The sequence below is a fragment of the Saccostrea cucullata genome, unplaced genomic scaffold, assembly GCF_032062105.1.
Source record: "Saccostrea cucullata isolate Sc308-1 unplaced genomic scaffold, CSIRO_AGI_Scuc_v1 ctg803, whole genome shotgun sequence".
Taxonomy (NCBI): domain Eukaryota; kingdom Metazoa; phylum Mollusca; class Bivalvia; order Ostreida; family Ostreidae; genus Saccostrea; species Saccostrea cuccullata.
This window is the reverse complement of record NW_026925701.1, coordinates 125,099-148,877: the sequence shown is the minus strand read 5'-3', so window position 1 is coordinate 148,877 and position 23,779 is coordinate 125,099. Positions and strand designations below refer to the sequence as shown.

The following is a 23,779-nucleotide window of genomic DNA, read 5'->3' as shown; positions in this document are numbered from 1 at the left end:
ATATTGTATCCGATTTTCATGTACTTAACATAAACACAACAAAATTTAGAAAAATTAACTTTAAAATTTGAGATAAATTACATTTTGTATGAAGACATTAAAAAAGGAAGCCACGACTAAAACTTCCTACTTTTAACTTAAACCCCATCGACAATTTCTCTCTTTCCTAGCTGCAGATCTGTAGCTCTCCGAAAAAAATATATTGATAGACCGGAGAGCTACAGTGCCACCCATTGAAAAAACTGTATATTTATTGCGCACAAAAAAGTGCGCTCGGTTCTCGATTTATTTCTCCATGTTTTTAAAACTGTGATCTCAAAATATTACCAACTGTTCCTCACATATTTTCTCGCTGTTTCCACAACCAAACACTCCTCATAATTGTTGTTATCGGTCCTCCTGACCCTGATATTGTAATGAGAGAACATTTCACTTATTCATACTGCCATTTTGGTTTCAAAGATAATTCGGTCCAATATGCTTCGTTCAGATGTCAACTACAAGAGAACTTGATAGAGGAGAAAGGATTTATTTAAATCTACCCTTTTTTGCAGTTGAGGTAAGAATAAGGAAGAATTAATCAAGAACCGAGCGCACTATTTTGTGCGCAATAAATATACAGTTTTTTCAATGGGTGGCACTGTAGCTCTCCGGTCTTTCAATATAATTTTTTTTTCGGAGAGCTACAAATCTGCAGCTATCTCTTTCCATAAAACAAATTAAGTTATATAAATTTTAATATACTCTGTGAAACAACTTTTTATTTACGTAATTATTTTTGCGTATCTTTTCATAGTTACGGGTACACAACTATGAACATACACTTGTAACAAAATCATAAAGGCAACAAACAATAATACAATGTACAAGTAATAAACGAAATTACAATTTAATTTTCAAAGCTACATTAATATAATGACGTTATTCACACACTCTCTCTATTTCTCTCTTTCTTTCTTTTTCTCTCTCTCTCCCTATCTGTCTCTCAACCAGCCATTGCAAGTGGAATAAGAAACAAAACAGAAATAGCCGACGTTGCTCCAAGAAATACAAGGAAAAAGAAATAGTCCAAAACCCTGGCTGCAACCTTCCATGTAATATGTTTTGTGTCATCCGGGTTCTCTCCGAGGTCGCCATTTTCATCCTCTTCTTCCTCTTCGTCATCCGGGTTAATTTCCTTGACATTTTTCTTGTTACAACACCACTTTTTGCATTTATCACACTTAATAAATGCGATGATGTGGCGTAGGAATTTCGGGCATTCCGACTCCTCATGCTGATGATGAACTCGGAGAATTAGGATTGTGATGATTGTGGATAGTGCACTCAAACACAACATCAGTGTAAGGAAATAACACAGCATAGACATAGGCTCGGACGCTTTCGGAAGGTTTTCAGAAACCATGGAAAGAAAAACTGCAAAAGTGAGGAAAGCTGTAATGGCATACCCTACACGCTCACCAGAGTCCGCCGGAAGTAAAAATACAAGTCCGTTCAAGAGACTGAGAATAAGTATAGGAATAATCATGTTGATGATGAAGTACCCAGGTTTCCTTTCTAGTTTGAGAACAAAGTTGAGGTAGACATTATTCTTCAGAATTATTTTATCCACCACGGTGCTAGAGATGGTCCACTCTACGTTTTCCTGGTAATGGGTCAAGTCAACTGTGGTATCTTCAGTGACCAGGTCAATCTATGATATTATCAAGTAAAATAAAAAAAATAAGTATTACATGATCAGAAAAACGCATGAATATTGCTTTACTCAGGAGCAATAGCAATTACCTGAAAAACAAACGTTGAAAGCATACCCTACACTCTCAAATGAAAAAGTCTCAAAATCCTGAACGACAGAACAAAAACGTGTATATAATTAAAAAATAAAGTTGATTTTTAATTAGCAAAAGTCTTACCTGATCTTGGGTATAGCCCCATGGATTAAAAGTAATGTTACAGGACTGTTTATCAAAAGGATAGTAAGTAATATCAACCGAACATGCCGTCTTCGATACAATCCCGACCACCCATTCGTGATTCCCATAATTGTCTATACGAATCCTGTAGCTTTGGTCCCCGAGTTCTTTCAAGGATTCGACAGAATTGGATAAGACTAACGATGGTTTCCACAGGTAATCTTGTGGAAGAAGCAGGGACACCATCGGACTTTGAACACTGGACCATATGAGAAGCTGATTCTCCCACTTGGCCGTTACGTATGCCACCATCTCTATTTGTCCAGCGACTTCGTCGAAGTCAGTGATGGCGATCAGGAAGAATGATATATCTACCGTGACGTTGTCATTTTGGTTGTTTCGCGGGAAAACTTTCATGTTGTAAGAATCGTATGGAGCTTGTCCCAACCATGCCTTAAAATCCGAGGGTCCTGGGTTCTGCTGGCAATCTACAGTCAATGATAAGCATAAAATTACCAAGCAAAATCCTAGAAGTATTTTTCTTTTGACGAATCTCATATTTTCTGTTTCTTTTTCCTCCTCGGTGTTTTCAGCTTTTCATTCACGTTAGAATAATGTTTTGTACGGCACATGCGCCATACAACCTTGCATGATAATAAATCATTGGTCGTTTAAATCAAAACAATAGTCTTAATTGTCGAATATTCAGTTAAATATCTTATTGACCCTGCTGATCATTGACATGAACAGATATTTAAGCTTTTTTAACGTACGCTTTAAATATGAAGCAAAATTCAGGTTTAAACAAGGGAAACGATGCAGAATTAATTGATAAATAAATCCTTTTTTTCAAATTTGTAAAATTTCTTAAATAATTCGTATCTGCAATTTCATTCTTTAAAACAAGGAATAAGTTCTAGTGTTACCAAAATAGCTAGACACCTAAAATAAGAAGTAAAGTGTAACATCGTTTAGAAATTGCAATCTTATAATGATGTTAAGAGATCCTCTTTTTGATGGCTGTATTCAATTAAATTCACAGCCATAGAATTTCCATCACAAATAACTCGGACTCATAAAGTCATGAAAAGAGAATAGAGTTGATCCAAAAATATTTTCACACTACTATAAAGTCTTTCATAATCAAATGTTTTTAAACAAAATTCACTTAAAAACAATCCTATCTAGTTTGATTTTTGCCTTAAATTTCGTTCAATTATTTAAAACACCTCTTTAAATATGAAGATAAATGTACTCACTAAAATGAGGTTTTGTCGATCGCCGCACGGCAATATTGGTACCGACGTCATAATGACGTTACTTATCAGACTCATCTTCTATTTATTGACCTACTGTCTTACCCTTTCCTTTGATTCATACATCTGTATTAATAATCTTTACTAGACTTTGTTGTAAACTGTCAAGTTTTAGTTTTTAATATTAAAATTATGTTAACTTGTCCAAATTATACTTCTAAATAAATCCATTTTGCTGTTGATCTTGTGTTACAGATTCGAAATGAATGTCAAAAGAAACGTCATACCTGTACCTGCGAAGCTAACTTCAGTATTTTTTTTAAAGTATTGTATAATCTTAATGACAATTTAGGATTAAAGTCAAAATAGATAGAGGTATTAGCAGTATTGTTGAAAACTTCTGTTTACTAGCATTAAAGATTTTATAGAAGTGTCAAGTTGTGATCAACCCTCGTACTCGATATACTAGTTATTTGAACAACGTGTTAAAGGTGATTTTTAAGGAATGCATTGATGAGATACAGTATCTGTTTCAGTAGCCTTTTTTCCATATTGTTGATTAATTGTTTACTGGAAAGTTGCTAATCTACAAGATATTGAAATGAATAAGAAAACGAACAACTTTCAATTAATTGTTTTTATTTTAAAGGGAAACATTTCTTTAACCTGTATTTTTGTCGAAAGAAACACTCAAAACTATAATTTCTACGTACTCGTATTACTGGTATATTGTTTAATATTTTCGACTTGTAACTTTTATTTGTCCGTACATTTTCTTACATTACATTAATGGAACCGCACATTACATTAACCGCTCTTCACAATATGTATGGATTATCAGCAACTCTTCACAATATGTATGTTGATAAACATAGATTATCAGCAACTTAAACTATAGGTTTTTTGAATAGTTTTGCAATCGTGATATAGTATTAGATTTCGCGTAAACTATGGTTTACAGATAAATATAGATTAACGTTGTTAACTATAGTTTACGGTTTGTAAACTATAGTTTACAACCGATAAACCTACATAGATAGTATTAAAAACAAAATTAAGACAATGTTTTTTTTATTGTACGTATACAAATGTTTAAAAGATAAAGTAAAATATAAATGTCAAAAACAGAAATGTTAACAAATGCTTTTCTAAATGTGAAAAGTGCAATAAAAAGAAGAAAAAACAAGATAAGTTTTACGAAGTGGATGATTCCGTTGCCAATGGCACCAAGAAGAAAACTGTGATGATTACAGTTCCAAGCACAAATAGCGTAAAGAAGAAAATGTCCAGAGTTTTGCCGACTTTGATCCATGTGACATGTGCCGTGTCGTCTTCCTCTTCTTCTTTAGTGTCCTCTGACGAGGCTTCAGACTTGTCATCACCGAACCCGATCTTCTGTTGGAGTGGAGGCGCCATTTCGTCGTCGTCTTCATCATCTTCAAAAGCCTCATTGTCAGCGTGGATAGAATTTTTGCTTCTTTTCGACGAACAGAACCATTTCTTAAACTTTTCAAAGTTGAGAAAGCAGACGACGTGTCGAAGCCATTTTGGGACTTCAGAACCTTCATCTTGATGGTAAACCCTCAGAGTCATAATTGTGATGACACAGGACAAGGCACTCATGATTAACATTAAAGTCAAGAAATAACACAAAAGGGACATAGGTTCCGAAGCTTTGGGTAAATTTGCGGAGACCATCGTCAAGAATACTGCAAATGTGAGGAAAGCTGTAATCGCGAACCCGACTCTTTCTCCCGAGTCTGCTGGTAAAAGAAAGACCAAACCATTAAGAAGTCCAAGAATAAGTATAGGGATGACCATGTTAACAATGAAGTAGCCTGGGCGTCTCTTCATTTCTATTTGTAGGTTCAGAAAGGATGTGCTGCTGACGGACTTTGATACCACTGTAGTCTGGACAATTTCCCACTGGACATTCTCCATGTAATGAGTCAGATCGATTGAAGTTTCTGTAGCCATCAGATAAATCTGAAAGACATTGAATTGATTAAAACATATCTTTATTAATTGCATTTTACTTGATACACGTATATTAACAATCATTTATGTATCTTAAACCCTTTTTGAAGGGAATAATAAAGATACATTTATGACAAGTGAATTATAAATATATCAATGAATAATTTTGTAATTATCATAAATATACCTGATTATCATTGAATCCCCATGGATTTAACGTAACTTTACAACTTTGAACGTCGAATGGATAATAAGAAACGTCAACTGCACAAGCTGTCTTGGCCACTATCCCCACAGTCCATTCACAGTCCCCATTACTGTCTATCTTAACGGGGTAACTCTTATGCCCCAGTTCAAAAAGCGAATTCACAGAATTAGAGACCACTAAAGATGGAAGCCAGAAATTATCTTGTGGTAAGGTAATAGACGGAATGTCTGTTGAGGACCAAGTTAGAAGTTCCGTGTTCCACTTGACCTTCATGTAGCCCGCAGTTTCCATTTGTCCAGCCACTTCATCAAAACCGTTGATGGCGATGAGGTAATATTTGATTTCCACAGTAACATTGTCATTTTGATTCAGGCGTGGAAAAATTCGCTTGTTGTAAGATAAGTATGGCTCGCTAGCCATCCAGGTTTTGAATTTTGTAGGAGTGTTGGATAAAACGAGAGTAAGACAACAGATTATAAGAAATATCACAGAAAAGAAACACTTATCCGCCATTTTGATCCTACAATTCGTGTGATGTCTTCATTATTATGGAGTCGTTTAAAATTACGTGAGCAATTTGGTTTAATTTTTTGTTAGAATGAATCTACTTCGACATTTAATCAAACGTTCATCTTGAAACAAAGGTGTCCAGATTCATACCGATAAAACTCAAATTTAAATCCTCCTGATCAGACTTCAGTTTGTTTCATAACAATGAATGCAAACACCACGACTCATTATTTGATAATTGATATCCTCGATTGATATCCTCGATAGAGGTCTAATATTTTCTGTATGCTTTTCTGAGTGCTTTTTTTCCTCAGATTAAAAATCTTAAACAAGACTGTTAGTACATGACTTTTTTTATTCCGTATGAAAATAAAAAAGAGATTTAAAGAAGTACCTTATATATATATTCATACATATTTTAAAAAATAATATATTAATTTTTCGTAGCTGATTACAATCGGTAGGATTTAAAAATATAATTTTGTTCCATGGCAAAAGTATCTCTTTTTTTTCTCTGTATCTCTCTAATGGATTTTTATATCGGCGAGTCGTTCAAAATGTCTACCTACTGTAATCTGTTCTTTGTCGATCGATCTGTAATTAGCCCCCCTCCCCCCAAAAAGACCACAAATAAAATCTTTTCCCCTGAATATACCTTAATTTGTGATTACGCATTTTAATGGAAAAGAATAAAATAACGCTGACTACTTGATATTTTTTGAGGAACTTTAATTTTCCGGTTATTAAGATGTGAAATAAAAATAAGATAAAGAGCTTTTTGCTGCAATTTATAAAAATCTTTCGGGGATTTTTGATGCCTCTTTATTATACATTTTTGTGAAAATGAAAAATGTGTACCTTGTGCATTAAAAAAAACTTGCAAAAATGAATGATCATTAAAAAAATAATAACACTTACTAGTAGATTTTACACAAACAACAACAATCGTAAGTAAGCATATTGTAGTTATGCACGTGATTTATTTGAATTGATACTTTATTAAGTTATATTTTTAAGATACAATTTTACGTGGAAGCATTTGCTGTAATATCTCAAGAAATAGATAATAAATTCAAAAGGGCAAAAATAAAACGGGAGCAATGATTTTTCTGCATACAGTATTTGTTTGTGCAAATATAACATCTAGAATATTTTGATATGCAGTTTTAAACTATTAGAACAAACAGTTAAAGAACAATGTAGTAAAGTATTAGCTTTTTGTTTACCATATATTATAGTGTATATTTAAATATTATTCTCAGTGACAATCAATGTCTGATAAACTGAAAATTAATCCTGTGTATAAAAAATCAAAATATATTACAGATTTTTGGCAGAGATTTTATAATCAAATGAAACAGAATTTATGCAAAATCATGCAAAATTTTCAAAAAAAATTGCAGAGTAAATGTAGTTTGAGAAAAACCATATTATGAAAACTCTAAGATGACAGAATTTAAAACAAAATCGTGACTGAAGCGTGCAATTGAATTAATTTCAAAACTATTACATTCTAGTGGATGCGAGGGGAGTGAGAAAGGCAATAGAAACTAAGGCAATGAGAGCAAAAAACAGATACAAGCAGAAGATATCGATAGCCGTGCCTACGTCCGACCACTCCATTTCTTCCTCCTCCTCCGATTCAGCATCGCTTGATGTAGATTCTTCGCTGTCACTGTAGTCCTGAAGGACCGCCATTTTCATCGGAAAGACGCCATTCTTCTGCGCGACCCGTTCCCTCACCTTTGCCCATTTTCCGACAGCATTTTCAGAGTCCACTTTGATTATTTTTGGTTTGGCGGGAGGCGTTGGTGGTCTTTTAGTGACTGTTTCTTCTTCCTCTTCTCCCTTTTTTCTGATACAACATCGACAATAAGCTACGGCTACAAATAATTTCACCCATTTTGGTACGGGATTTTCATCATTGCGGATGTAGGCGCGGAGGGATATTATAGTCACAAAGCAGATGAAGGCACTTATCATGAGCATTGTGATCATGAAGTATGCGAAAATAGACATTGGACTTGATGTTTTCGGAAGATTATCTGAAATGATTGTCACATAAACAGCAAGTGTCAGAAAAACTGTAACGGAATAGCCAACTCTTTCCCCGGAGTCTGCAGGTAAAATGAAAACCATCAAATTCAGAAAAGAAAGGAGTTCTATTGGTAATACAATGTACATTAAAAAGAAGCTAGATTTCCTCGCCAGTTGCAGCGTGTACTTTGCGAAAGAAGAGTTTCCTTTGGTCTCATGTGAAATGGTTGTAGACTTTATTTCCCATGCATCACTACCTTGGAATTTAGAAATGTCAACAGCTGTAGAAGTCAGGTTAAAGTCTATTTCTGAAGGCTGATATCCCCAAGGAGTAAATATGATGTCGCATGTCTGGATATCCCAAGGATAATTAGAAACATCAACGTTGCAAGCGGTTCTCGTCACGATTCCTGGAAACCACTCCATGTCTGCCTGTGCTCCGGAGCTCAACACTGTTATCCTCACGTAGTAATTAGAATCTCCAATTGCATTTAAAGCTTTTACAGAATTGAAAACCGTGATTGGAGGCTTCCACACGTCATCCTGTGGTATCAGTACATCTGTAAAGGAGTAAGTTGGAGGAGTTAACGCTGCGGCGACTTTATATGGATCAAGAACAATGTCATCTATCCATTTGATTCGAAGCGTCCCAACCAGTTCTAGATGACCCGCAACCTCATCAAAGTCGCTTAAAGAGATCAAACTCAATTCCATATCAACATAGATCGTATCGGATAAAGTGTCTCTTGGAAAAATTTCTTTTCGGTAAGTACAAGAGCTTGTAGTGCAGAATGTATCGTTTATCCAGGTCCAGATGTGATCTGAATTAAGACAGGAAACCCCATCTAAAACGACGGAAAGGATAAAGAGGGCTTGTAAAAGAGACCCCATTATCAGAGCTTTTAGGTGTTAATTTAATAGGCTCCTAAGTTTTCAAGTCAGAAGTTATTTTCAAATCACTTACTATGAAATGCATTGTTGATTTTCAATGCTTTTTTTCATTTAGACAACAATGGAATGAAAAATTTCTTTTAGTATACACTTGAACTAGGTATTTAATAAAAAGTGCATTTTAAAGTAATAATCGTTATAACTACTTATTACTACTTAATTAAGTTGATTTTACGAAGGAGACATTTTTAAGGACTGATGGGGGAAAACGCCAGTTATGTTTTCATATATTTTTAGAAATTGATGTTGTTGCAAAATAATTTGCAAAAATATGCCCCAATAAATCAACTCATAACTATATGCTTTAAATTCATTTTACTGGTAACAATAATCATCACATGTGATATAAATTATAAATGTACATGTATACACATAATTTTCTTTAATTAACAACTTGTAAAGCAATGATATATACACGAGAATTGATTATTCAATTTTTACTTAAACCTAAATAAAAAAAAAAACACTTTTAAAAAAGAACAACTTTTAATTTCTAAATTAGAAGCATTGATTCCCTCTTCTGATAAATGCTGTATATAATAAAAACAAAAGTATCTATGCAATCGAAGTGTCCAATTTCATGAACAGAGGAACCAAGAAATAGGATGATACTGAAATAGTTCCGATGGAAAACAAGAGGAAAAAGAACTTATCCAGGGTTTTGCCAACCACCCTCCAGGAAACCCCGTATCTGTATTTTTCGACACTGTCATCAGCCTCCCCCTCTTCTTCATTAGTGGGAGCAATAATCACAGGTTCAGTCATCTCGTCTTCCAGTGGCATCTTCTCAAATGTTTCATGATGAAGTCCCATCATCCGGTAGCGCTTTCGACAAACTCGGCAAGTGACAAAAGCGACAATATATACAAGAGTGGGAGGGACTTTCTCATTTGGGTCATATATGGATACCTGGATCGTAAAAATGGCAATAAGGGTCGTTATACTGCTCACTGACAACATGGCCGCCACGTAGTAACTCATTATCGAAAGTGGATTTGACACCGGAAGTTCTCCGGAAAGAATTGTCAGATATACTGCGAAAGTCAGGAAAACGTTTGTTGCGAAGCCAACCCGTTCACCAGAGTCAATGGGTAGCACAAAACAGAGACTGTTAAGCATGCCAAGTAATACGATAGGCACCATCATGTTGATGATGAAGAAGACGGGTCTCCTCTTCAGAGTCAGGTGGTAGCTAATCAGAGAGCGATTAGCGGCCACGTAAATTTCTTGTGTACTATCTATTACAGCCCATTCCTCATTTTCAATGAAGTCTTCTATATTGATATTATCTTCGTCAGTTGTGATGGATACTTCGTTGTTTGAATACCCCCAAGGAGTGAAAGTAATCGTGCAATACTGTGTATCAAATGGATAATCCGAGGCAACCACTGTGCATCCAGTCTTCGTGACTACACCAATCTCCCACTGTACATAGCCATTAGTAAGGGTGATTGTGACTTCATAACCGGAATGTCCTACAGGTGTCAGCGATTCCACAGAATTGAAGACAGTTATTGGAGGAAGCCAAATGTCATTTTGTGGAATATCTAATGCTTCGAGGACATGTTTCTGGGGAGTGTACTTTTCAATTACATAATGGTCAAACCAAGCCATTTTCAATCGCCCGATAACCTTTAGCGTTCCTCCAAGTTCATCAAATTCAGGAATCGAATACAGCGCAAATTTCATGTTGACGCTGATTGTCGCTAACTGATCTTTATGAGGGAAAACCAGATTGCTGTACTCCTTGTTATTTGTGAACAAGTCTCTGAAGAGTAATTTCACATGGTTCAGATTAGGAATAGGCATGGATTCACACACGGAACAGGATGTTTTCACTTGCTGTCCTCCAGCAGGAGTTGTTGAAGATTTTGTTCCAAAAACCAGAGTGAACAAAATCAGAATACGTTTTAGTATTCCACGGCATTCCATTTTTCTTCTTTCAAAATCCTTACGTGTTTTTTCCGTCAATATCCCCTCTTTACTCTATAAAAGTAGTGTCCGCCATTACTGTTCGTTTTAGTTGCCTCAAATTGAAATCTTGTACGCCCGAATGGTAATATAGAAGCCTGTAAGAGGTGCCAATTAACCCGTCATACACTCAGGTTCAAAGATGAAGAGATACGCTTTGATACGGATAATGTATTGTTTTGTGATGTTTAATTAAAGTCTTTATCATTAAATGTCAGGCATAGATCTCTGAACATGGGAAGCCACGAAGTTGTCACAAGAATTCTCAACACGTCACATTCTGAACTTAATATAAAGAAACTTAACAATTGCTTATCTAATAGTCACTATTTATTGGCAGAGGTAGAAGTTTTTGTTTGAAAATTTAAACTGCATTTCTTTCTTTATTTTTGCAGAGAGTAATTCTTAAGTAAAATGTTGAAGTTTAGATAAATTAAGATAAATTAGATTTTGAGCAAATTAGTTGTTAATTATAAAAGGGACAATAAAGAAAAAATGATTAACATATATTAATTATCATTTTTCTAAAGATTGACTTATTTCTTACTTGTCTAATTGTTATCAATATTCAAACATTGAAAGGCAAGTAAATTATGCTGTAAACGTTCTCATTTAAGACGTGATCATATTTCAGCACCTATTAAAAATATATAATATATATAAAAATTTAATTTTAAATCAGCTAAATCGTAAATATGCAAATCAGAATGTTCAGAATGACTGTGCTGATTATTGAGTGCACTTAATTATGGACGGTTACAGTATCATGTATATATTTTAAATGGGGTTACAAGAATAATCGAATTGAGATGCCCATCTGAAAGAATTCCCAAAACTTTAATATGTGTAGCATATCTTCAGTTCTTTCATCGGTCAAGCAGATTTTTCTATTTCATAATTAAGTATATTTTTCAAATATGTGTCGGGGAAGGGTAGGGTCTTACATCTTTAATGCATGTACCTCAGATGTAGATATTTACCGTATTGTGAAAAGCTTTAGCGGGGTGATAATTTTGGCTTATTTTAGCGGTTTAGAAGAAGTCTGCTAAAATTTTAATATTCAAAACTTATCTAAAAGATGAACTTTCTATCTTTAAGAAGTCTGCTAAAATTTTAATATTCAAAACTTATCTAAAAGATGAACTTTCTATCTTTTACAACGCCAAAGAACTGTTTATCTGCCAAAAAATGCCCGCCCAAATTATTGGCATACTTTTTGCCAAATTTTGCACCCGCAAAAGAAACTCACAATATGCTACGGTATACTAGTATTCGACGTGAATTTTTACACATGAATGTAACGATAAATTTAAAGAGGATAAAAATAAATGTGATTGATGTAGATCCAAAAGAACATCGAGGTAAATTTTAGAAAGAGATTGTTAATTATCAGAAGAATGTTATTAGTTTAGTTGAATTGTAGACTCAAGAAGAAGAAATGCATGCAAAATCAGATCAGTTTAATTTTTCTTCTTAAATGATTGTTGCAAATTATGAACATGTATAACGACATTATACATAGTTATGTATACATACACTTGATTTCAAAAGAAACTCACAATATGCTACGGTATACTAGTATTCGACGTGAATTTTTACACATGAATGTAACGATAAATTTAAAGAGGATAAAAATAAATGTGATTGATGTAGATCCAAAAGAACATCGAGGTAAATTTTACAGAAGAATGTTATTAGTTTATTGAATTGTAGACATGCATGCAAAATCAGATCAGTTTAATTTTTCTTCTTAAATGATTGTTGCAAATTATGAACATGTATAACGACATTATACATAGTTATGTATACATACACTTGATTTCAATACTGTACATGCTTTACAGGTATATGCTTTGTAGGACAGTGTGTTTAATATTCTTAACTCAAGTAGTTTTAACACGTAAAAATTTGTAGTTAGTCATATTATATTTGGAACTTTGGTCCATTTTTCACCAAGACCTTTACTTACACGCTTTATTATCAAATGTTTACAAGAATGGTTTTCATTATCTATTAATCTCTTTGTAAATGTATCTGACTGCACTTATCTTCCCAGAACATACTGATCCTAAAAACGTGCACAATCAGTGGATCAATCAATCAGTATATATATTTTTATTTCAGCATTCAAGGCCATCGGGCTAAGGTACATTGGGTTTTAAGCCACGTGTAATAATATGACAATGAATTATGAATTACATAACAATTTCTTGAGGAATTTTTGTTCAGTATCCTAGGAGCTAGGCTGGGGGGACTATTATATGACATCAATTTGACTGAGCAATCACCAAATTCAGAATAAAGAAGAGTTAAAAATTGCATCCAAGTCATTTATCAGTCAAGTCATATCAACACTCGTCCTGTATATTGCTACGCTGTTGACCCGCGGTTTTCCTTTCTTAGATGTTAGCCAAGGGGTATAGACTAAAAAAAATTCTTAATGAGAATTTGGTATCCCGCTTGCTCCCAAAACCTGGGCTACTCAGAGGCTAGCATTTTATTGTTACTATTTAACAAACAATACAAGTCGATGAAAATTTCATGAACAAATATTTTGTAACCTAATACACCAGTATACTACTGACATTAAAGTTTTTGAAAACAGATTTTCTACAAATGTTGCATAACGTTACATGTATTTATATTGCATCCCATGCACCATCTAATTTTTTTGATTTCCTATAAAAACAGAAATTCAAAAACGATTTCCATGTACAAGTTTACATTTGAGCAGCCAGTGGAACCAAAAACACGATTGCAATGGCCACACTGCCTGCCATGATGGCAACCAGAGAAAATATATCTAATGTACTGGCTACAAGCTTCCAATCTACGTCATATTTATTGTCAGGGTGGTCATCACTGGCAATACTCTCCACCTCAATCCTGGATCTTCGAGCCTTGGCTGACCCGACTCTCGTCGTCTGTAGTTCCACTGCATCTGGACCTAATAATGGCGTTTCATCGTCATCATCTTCCTCTTTTGTGCAGATTAAACAATTCAGACCAGCAATAAAGTAGACTATGCAGGCTGGGATAGGATCGTTTTCTTCTTTTAAGAATATACGAAGAGTGAAGACGGTAATGATGGTAGCAGCTGCGCTAACGACGACCATTGACATCAGATAGTAGCTGAGGATGGCCATTGGCTCGGATGTCCTTGGCATTCCCTCAGCAATTAAGGTTAAGTATACTGCAAAGGTAAGGAAACCTGTTACGGAGTACCCGACTCTCTCACCACTCTCTAAAGGCAGAATGAACACTAAAGCAGTCAAGATACCCAAAATAAGTATTGGCAGGAAGAAGTTTACCAAATAATAAGTAGGTTTTCGTTCTAATGTTATTTCTATTTTCACAAATGAACCACCATCAACTGTTTCCTCAACCAGTCTTGATTGTTCAATACTCCACTCGTCCGACGGTGAATAATCTGTCAAATCTAAACTCGATGCGGATGGTTCGAATTTCACTTGTTTGTCAGTAAAACCCCAGTGGGTGAACGTAATGTTACAGGTTTGTCTATCAAAAGGGAAATATGCCACATCTACTGTGCATCCGGTTTTGGTAATCACGCCTGGACGCCATTCCATTTTACCATGCCGATTATAAGGATCATTTGAATCGTCGATCCTGTACATACGAACATAATTAGAAGTATCGCCTACAGGCTCAATTGCTGAAGCAGAGTTAAATAGGGAAACTGGTGGTTTCCAAAGAAATCCATTAGGTATCGCAATTTCCGTAAATGGTCCATGAACACTACTGCTGTAGGAGTCATCTACTAACTCATCATACCAAGTTATTGTCAAGATTCCAATCACCTCCAATGTCCCAGCTACTTCATCAAAGTCAGTGATGGCTATTAAGCTAAAACCAATGTCTACTAAAATGGTGTCATTAAAATTCTTTCTAGGAAAAATTAAATTGTTGTAGGTAGCCGTAGAAGACGTAAATGTGTCCACGATGAACGATGCCATTTGCTCCGATGATGAATACTGTCGGGTGGGGACTGCCGTTGTAGTTTCCGCGGTGGCTGCCGTGGTGGCCCCAGATGACCCTCCTCCTGAAGACGGACAAGAAGGATCTTGTGCTCCTTTATTCTGCCCCGGGGCACAACCCTTTCCAGAACTTTGAACGTATTCAGAAGCGAATAGAATCCACAAATAGAAAATGTAGTGTAAAGTCGCCATTTTCCCTACTGTGTTTGAAACATAAGAAATCAAGAAACGGTAGGTACAATTGACGGCCTGTTTATTCAGTCAATCCTTTGCATCAGTTTGCACCTATTGAGGGGACATTTAAACTATTCAGAACATTTCAGATGCAATCAGCACTAATAAATGACTGATCAATCGTATACATGTATCATTCCATATATTTTGAAATGCTCGTGTTTGTTCTTTTGGAAATGAAGTTGATCAACGTTTCCAAATTTAAAAAAAACAAACAAAGGAAATTATTTAATGAGAATGATCACGCTAGCTTTGTCACGTTTCTTCTTCAAGAACGACACTACAACAACATGTTTTTTTAAATAAAGTATATGGTCACATGAATTTTAAATTCATTTTCTCGCAATGAGAAAAAAAAGTTAAATATATTTAATTTTAACCTTTATTCAAAAATATACAAAGCCTGTGTCACTGTTTGCTTATTCTCCAGAGAGTATTTGAATATCATAATTTTATTAATGATACTAGCATTTGAAAAAAAAATATACAAAAAAGGTTAACGTTTCACGATCTTTATTTTTGCAGGAAAACACATTTAAATGACAACACTCATGTAGAATACATGAAATAATGTTGACTTATTGATAGCCATGAAAATAAAGTAGCATTGGGACTTTCCAATGCATGAACATCTTATAAAGAATAATTCAAGTCAGATAAAAATCAAAATAATTGTTCACTGTAAATTAACATCGTGCATGTCCAAATCATGTATCAAATTAAATCGATTTTCAATTAACAAGCACGTCAAATGGATGAAATGAATTTCTAATTTTAAGGACAAAACTAAAGCAAAATTTTATGCATGGAATGATTTACATATTTTGACTGAATTTGAAAGGAAATGATAATAATATGTTTATAATAAATTCATGAAAATAAAGTAATAAGTTTTCTACAGTGATTAAATATGCAACTTTGTTTCATTTTCTATGTACATGTAATTCTGTACATAATTTGCACACTATTTTAACATTGTGACAAAATCTTATAGAATTCTCCCATTTAACCTGGCGAACATTATTCAAGTTATCTATCGGTATATATACGTAAATCTTCATGAAATGTTGCTGATTATGAAAATAAAGTGTGTTATTTATCCATTATATTTTTTTTTACAAAAACATACGATGTTCACTTAAATGAAAAAAACAATAAGAATCTTATAGTTAAGTTTTACAATTCATCAGTACATTTAGTACTGAACATAAATCGGCAATAGAAAAACAAACGCAAGTATTGCATGTGTAGCAATCGTACCCAAAAAGAAAAAGTAGTCTAGTGATCTGGCCACCATTTTCCAGCCAACTCTCGGTATTGTGATTGGACCGAGCTTATCTGCGTCTTCCTCATCCTCTCTGTCAGCATCTATTGGTTTCCACTTGATATTCGGGACGCCGAATTTGACGCTAGATGGCAGATTTTCAGGTTTCATGTGTTCCCTCTGTGGCGGTTCGTTCTCGCTGTCGATTTCCGTGGTGTTACCAATTTCCTTCACGGCAGGTTCTTCCGTTTTGTAAATTTCATCAAATTCATCCTTTGCACAAAATTTACAGCAGATGAAACCAATGAAGAGAGCTAGACATGTTGGAACTCTAGCGTATTCATCTTTGAGGTACAACCGCACGGTAAATACCGAAATGCAAGAAACACTTCCACTCATAATGACTTGAATCACAATATATATAGTCAAATACGACATAGGGTCCGAAGACTTTGGCAAACTGTCGATAATGTAAGACAAATAGACAGAAAATGTCAGAAATGACCCCAAAGCGTATCCAACTCGACCCTCTTCGATTGGGAGCAGAAAAACGAAAGTTGTTAGAAGTCCTAGCAGCCCGATTGGCGCTGCCATATTTATGATAAACCATAGTGGAATTCTTCGTATTTTTAAGGTAAATGTAACATACGAATTTCGATCTCTTTCCCATATTAGGACCTCTGAGTCCAATAATTCCCACTGTTCACTTGGGGTGTAAAATTCTAAATTCACTTTTGGGTCTGGAGCAGTTAACAGGATTTCTGAAGCTATATGATCCCAGGCGCGGAAAGTCAAGTTACATTTCTGAGTATCAAAAGGAAAATAGAGAGGATTTGTAGAGCAGGAAGAAGACAGAATAACCGCAGGTCGCCAAATGTGTGTCCCAGAGAATTTTGCCCAGACTAAATCCTTGTTGGATCCAAGTTCTGCAAGTGAAGTGACGGAGTTAGCCAGCGTAATCGGTGGATGCCAAAGATCCACGAGTGGAATCATGGTGTCTGGAATAGGAGCAGACATTCCGCGTGGTTTCTCAGCCCAAGCGGCAAGTTCATTTTCCCACTCCACTTCTAAGAATCCAGTGGTCTTCAAAACCCCGCCGATTTCGTCAAAGTTGTTGATAGCGTTGAGGTAATAAGTGAGTTTAACAGTAACATTGTCGGACTGTTCTTCCCTAGGGAAGATGTTCTTGTTGTAAGAGCTAAAGATGTTTCTGTAGAACAGGATCCAGTCAGACGAAATATCTCCGCAAGCATAATTAATGACGGAAATCGCTAAAAAGAGGAATAACAACTTTGTCACCGCCATTACTTGCCTCCGTAAAAATACTTAACTCTGTCTATTCCGACCTGGTCGGCTATGGTCCCTTTAATTAATATCATTTATTTGATCGGCAAAGATTCAGAATACAAAAGCATGGACCATTGATAATTTGTCACCGAACATTTAAATTGTTCTTTGACTTCTTTATTTATATTGTTATGACAATTATATCAGAATATCGTGTTTAGTGCCAGATTTACCATTTCATTTCTCTGCAATATGAATTTTTTTTCTATTTTAATTTCTAGAAATTGAATATCTTGAAACGTGGTGTGCATATATAGAGAGGAAAAGTAAAAATACGACATACTAGTACTCCTCAAAAACTTGTCATTGCTATGTTCAAATGAAAACTAGCAAACATATTGGTTTCTAAAGATTTATTCAAGATAACCAAGTACATGCTGTATAAAGAAAAGAGAAAGAAATAAACAAAGGAATAATACAACAATAATCAATTACAATATCTGTTCAAAACAAAACATTGTATAATATACATTTATATGCATTTTAAAGTTGACTATCAAAAGACTTTTATAGAGTTTGTAAGCTATGTTGACATAAACAATACTTAAAAAAATTTAAAAAGTAAGTGAAATTTTTTTCAAATATCTACAAACAGTAAAACTTGTAGTTTTATCCGAAATTCCTCGGGACATATATTTTGACAGGATGTCAGATTTACAGTGTTAAGAAAACATTAAGAATACATGTACATGTATTATACCGGTATACTGTTTATATGACATAAGGTATACCAGTAATTCATACATTGAAGACTTTACCGATTCAGTTAATAAATCACATGCAACAATTTACAAAGAAAAATTTCTTTTGATTTCATGTCAAAACGTCACTCATTTTGTTGTTTTATTGAACATTGCAATCTAGTTTATGCAGCATTGGCCAAAGGAACAAGGAACATCATGTAGATAGCGATGTTGAGAATGATAAACACAAAGAAGAAAAATATATCAAGGGTACTCCCAAGTGTCTTCCAGGACACCTTCGGCTCCGGTTTCTCTTTTAGTTCTGGGTTATCGTTGTCATCCCCCTTTCTCTTCATTTTAAATTCCTTGACGAATACCGAGACTGAGTGAAGCTGGTAGCGTTTTCTGTAGAAGGTGTACCCTTTTGGCGGTTTTTCATCCTGAACGCTTTTACCTCGACACGGATAACACCAGAGGACAGATAGAAATTTCTTCAGAGAATTAGGAAGAGGCATCTTGCCGTGCCGATGGTAGATTTTCAAAGTTAAAATAGACTCCAGTGTGCAAAGCGCGCCAAGCATAAGCTGCCAGATGATGAAATAAGCCAACAGAGACATAGGATTTGAAGACTTTGGAAGAACATCTGCTATAACAGTCAAAAAGACACCAATCGAAAGGAATCCTGTAATGATAAAGCCTACCCTTCCTTGGTCAAATGGCATCACGAAGACAAACCCATTCAGGAGCCCTATTAGAATAATTGGAAGAACCATATTCAATATGAAGTACTGTGGACGCCGCTTTAGTGTAAGTTCGAAAGACACTTCTGTGAAAACTCCGGAAGTATTTTTCACAGTCGTTTCTGTCAAATCCCATTCAGAACTCTTTTGTAGCAGAGTTGTATCAACCGTTGTAGCGTTTGGCATCAGATGCACAAGGTCACTTGTGTACTGCCAAGGAAGAAAAGTAACTGTACACTCCTGTGTATCAAAAGGATAGAAACTAACATCAATAGCACAACCACTTTCAATGACAAGCCCTGGCCTCCAATTCACGGTTCCGTCTTTAAGGATAGTAACAGGGTCATCAGATGCCCCTAGTTCGGAAAGAGAGCTGACAGAGGTATACAAAGTCACAGCGGGAGTCCAAATATCCTTATGCGACATCATCATTTCATCAACATTTCCGGTCCATGCTATAAGATCATCTCTCCACGTTACATCTAGATACCCCACTAAGTACAGAGTTCCTCCAATCTCATCTAGTCCAGTTATGGCGGTAAGTCCTAACTTGATATACACATCAACCACATCGCTTTGTGTTGCCCTGGGACGGATGCGCTTGTCGTAATTAGTAAAAGTAGTGGACGCGAGCAAAGTTGTGACGTCAGTGTTACTCCACGCATCTGAACTGAGGGTCAGCATACCAAGATACACAAAAATTAAAAGCATCTTAATCTTAACGTTTATTTTAGGGGTGAAAATCATTTCAGACTTTTCAAACTGACTCCTTATTTAGTGTTCTGGCTCAAAAATTTATTTTGGTTTGACGACAAAAAGATTAACGAAGTATGAATCGTCATTTAATCAATGTATCAATTTTCATTTTCAGGGCAGTAAAAACGACATTACAAAATGGTTATTCAATTGAAACTTAATGAAACGGCACATTGGCTATCGTTGTCAGTTTAATTTATAAGAAGGCTTGACATGTCTGAAGATTTATGTTTTTAAAAATAGAACATTCGCTATCGTCAAACTTTATAAAATCATGAAAATAGATATTTATTCTATGTTATGTATATCATATGAATATGGCAGGGCACATAATCTTTTAAATAAAGTCATATTAAGTTATGAAAAGTATCTTAGATAATTATAAAGGGAATTGGCAAATTGTTAGATACTTGTATTTAAACAACATAGAAAATTTAAATATTCTTAGTTTAAGGAATTTGTTCCTATAATGAAAACAAAATATAAATATATTCTTTCAGAAATCCCTTTTTCAAGCAAGTATCCGTGGACTTTTAAATATAGAACATAAAACTGATCATGTCTGCATCATATTATTACCAGCAAATTATCTAAGGTATGAACTAAATTCTTTTTCAAAAGAAATTATTTGTGTATTCCCAACTAAATTAACATTAATACATGCACAATACATGAAGTAAAATGAGAATATTTTATTGATGTGAAAAGCATATAACATATATATTGACCAAGAAACAGGTATATTCAATAAGGTCTATGAGATAATAAATGAATTGTTTCAATTGTATGCGTTAAGTTAAGGGTATAAGATAAAAGAACAGTTAACAAATATTTCAACAGTTTTTGCTATGTGAATAATTTACACAAACGCCAGAGGAAGTAAAAAGAAGCAAGACAATCCAAGTGTTATCCAGAATGTTATAAAACAGAAGAGATAGTCTAGGGACGCTGCAACATAGTGCCAGTCTATGACGTCATCTTCTTCGTCGTCATCATCTTCGGAAACGCTTTCAATCGAAAAGTTAGTGATCGGAGTGTTTTCGGGAAAAGCTATAGGAATCTTCTCATTTTTGACGTCAATTTCTTGCATCTCCATGTCAAATAGTGTGTTTTGCCGCGATCCAATCCCAACTTTTGTGTTTGATGGACCAAGTGGTTTTTTGACTTGGTCCTTTGGACTTGGTGTGCGCGATGGGACTACAGATCCTGCTTTACGCTCTCCTTTTCCACATTTACAATGCATGCAGGTGGAGAGCTTGACGAGCCACTGAGGAATCAGCGCCTCTTCGTCTTTGTGGTAAATGTACAGAGACATTATGATCATCAGCGTTGTCATAGCTCCCAAAACCACCATGGAGATAAGATAGTTAGAGAGCTTGGCAGTGGAATCGGTCGATTTTGGAAGTGTAGCTGTTATGATATCAAGGTAAACTGCAAATGTAAGGAATATGGTTACAGAATAACCCACTCTCTCGCCGCATTCGGCTGGCAGCAAGAAAACTAAAATGTTCAGCAGTGCCACTACAACGATTGGCATAACTAGGTTGACGAAAAAGTAACCGGGGCTTCTTTTAAGGTTTATAGTGATGGTGAGGTACGAGGCGTTGTTTTTCGTGCTTGATGCCAGGGCTGATGACATAAATGTCCATTCTGTGCTCTCTGAATAATGTGTTTGGTCAACTGTTGTCGACATAGGTGATAACGTTACCTCTGAGTCTGTCGTTCCCCATGGTGTAAAAATAAGTTCACACGAATGACTGTCAAAAGGAAAGTTAGTGACGTCAACAGAACAAGCCGATGAAGCAACTAATCCGATTATCCATTCATGCTTCCCATCCCCGTCAATTCTGATTCGGTATGAACTGTCACCAACCTCGGTCAACGAAGTTGCAGAATTGTCCAAAACTAAAGTTGGTCGCCAAAACGTGTTCTGGGGAAACAGAAGTCCCCCGAGGCCATTCCAGTCAGTAGATGTATTGAAAATCAGAAGGTCATTATACCATGTTGCGGTCAGTATTCCAACAATTTCCAGAGTTCCTCCGGCCGCGTCCAATCCATTGATGGCCACTGCGCTGTACGATAACTTTACGTCTAGAGCTTTTGTTTGGTCGCTAATTGGACGGATCCTCTTTTCATAATAGCTGTAGACGGAAGTCTTGAGGAAAGATTCAAATTTCTCTTGATAAAGTGCTCCCTCAGCAACATAGAATAGACAAGTAAGTAACGTGTACAAAGAAACTGGGAATATCTTCATTTTTCTCCAAGGAAAATTGACACGGTTAAATGTTCACATCTAATTGTAAGAAATGAATAGCCTGTTTAACAAGAGATTTAAATATCAACAAAACATAAGCTTTTTATTGTCTTGTCGCATATCCTTTCATTTTCTATTTAAATCTTAAAACACCTCTTTTCCATTCAATTAACGCTTTGTAAAAAGTATGAAAAGAAAAAAAACTGTTACAAGTTGACTTGGGAAGCAATTAAATCTAATATGATTCGAATATAATAAATGATAAATAGGAATAACCCTTTTCTTCTTTCAAAATGCCTTCAAATTGTACATAATTTTAATTTAACACCAATCAGATTTACATGTTTTTGACATGTCAATTACGTAGGCAACACATTACGTAAGCTATTTTCTATCAAATCAAGCGGCACGTTCAACCAGAATTAAAGTATACTGAAAAATTTAATTCTTTATAAATAAAAGATATGCAAGAAAATAATTTTCAAGATATGATGTCGCGATGTTTTTTTCAAAAACATTAAGTAAAATGCTACACTAAAATGTTTCATGATGAAAATTATCAACTTTGAAGTTCAATCTGAATTAAATCAGACTTCTAAGATCCGTGCCATGGAATACTTTCTGTGAAAAAATATTTTTGTGACCTGCGAATCGAAGATAAGGGGAATATGCTAGCAGTTTTGGGTCTGTCCGTCCGTCCCTCTAGGGCCATTGAGCAGTGAGGAATTTTTTTCGTGCCAGCAGCTACTACGACACTGGACCCCGGTTTATACAGTCTAATCCGAAGAACCGGTCTCCACGTCTAACAGTCGGGTTCGAATCCCACTTTGGGATATGAAGACCGCTTCTTCGGAAGAGACCTATAAACGAGGTCCCGTGTCGCAGTAGTTGCTCGCACGAAAAAGATCCCTCACTGCTTAATGGCCCTAGGTGCCGGACAAAATTTGCATTTCTTACCGGCAAGTGGTGGCGTCTCCATATTAGTGAAAAATTCTCGAGAGGGACGTTAAACAACAAACAAACAAGCGATCTGTTTGATTGCAGAAACTTTATCCCATAACTTTTGAAAGCTTAGGACTAGGGCTTTCATTTTGGCATTCCTTTGCGGTAGGACTCTCTTTGAGTACCAACATAATTATCTGACCTTTTTACATTGGAGTTTAGAATACTTTTGCAAAAAAATTAAACTTAACCCTGACCATAAAGTTGGGATGGTTGGAGCTATGGCTTTTTTTTTATTTCACATGTGTAATTCCTATGTTCAGACCTTTCATGGGATACCAGCATTTTTTTTAACTTTTCGACGTTGACCTTTGGGCTTGACCTACTTTTGAAAAACAGTAACCCTGGCCATAACTTTTGGACGCTTAGTGTTTAAGCTTACGTATTTCAATGTGTTTCCTGTTTGTGATAAGACCTTTTCTTGAGTTCCCTAAGTTTTTACCTCTGTATCTTGACCTTTGGGTTTGAACTACTATTCAAACGTTAAGCTTGATCATAGTATTGAATGGTTGCTACAGTAGCTTTCATATTTCACATACAAGTGTACTCCTTGTCACAAGAATATACTAACGATTACTTATATATCTAAGACTAACACACTGTAAAAGAAAACATACTGTAGATTTATGTTTAATCTAACAAAGAAAAAAATTGTGATCAAATACATTTTTTGTACAC

General features: G+C 35.3%; 2 protein-coding genes across 2 annotated transcripts; both read right to left on the bottom strand.

Moving 5' to 3' along the window:
* On the bottom strand, positions 1 to 5,926 carry LOC134269629 (acetylcholine receptor subunit alpha-1-A-like). The gene is made up of 5 exons (XM_062751833.1): positions 5,334 to 5,926; positions 4,397 to 5,155; position 3,619; positions 1,914 to 2,134; positions 1 to 1,693 (listed from the first exon to the last, which is right to left on the bottom strand). The coding sequence occupies exons 1-5, from the start codon at positions 5,865 to 5,867 to the stop codon at positions 986 to 988; spliced, it is 2,223 nt and encodes a 740-aa protein (XP_062607817.1). The 5' UTR covers positions 5,868 to 5,926; the 3' UTR covers positions 1 to 985.
* Positions 5,927 to 12,818: 6,892 nt separating this feature from the next.
* Positions 12,819 to 15,291, bottom strand: LOC134269619 (acetylcholine receptor subunit alpha-1-A-like). The gene has a single exon (XM_062751823.1). It carries the CDS (start codon positions 15,011 to 15,013, stop codon positions 13,544 to 13,546), a length of 1,470 nt encoding a protein of 489 aa, XP_062607807.1. The 5' UTR covers positions 15,014 to 15,291; the 3' UTR covers positions 12,819 to 13,543.
* Positions 15,292 to 23,779: the final 8,488 nt, after the last annotated feature.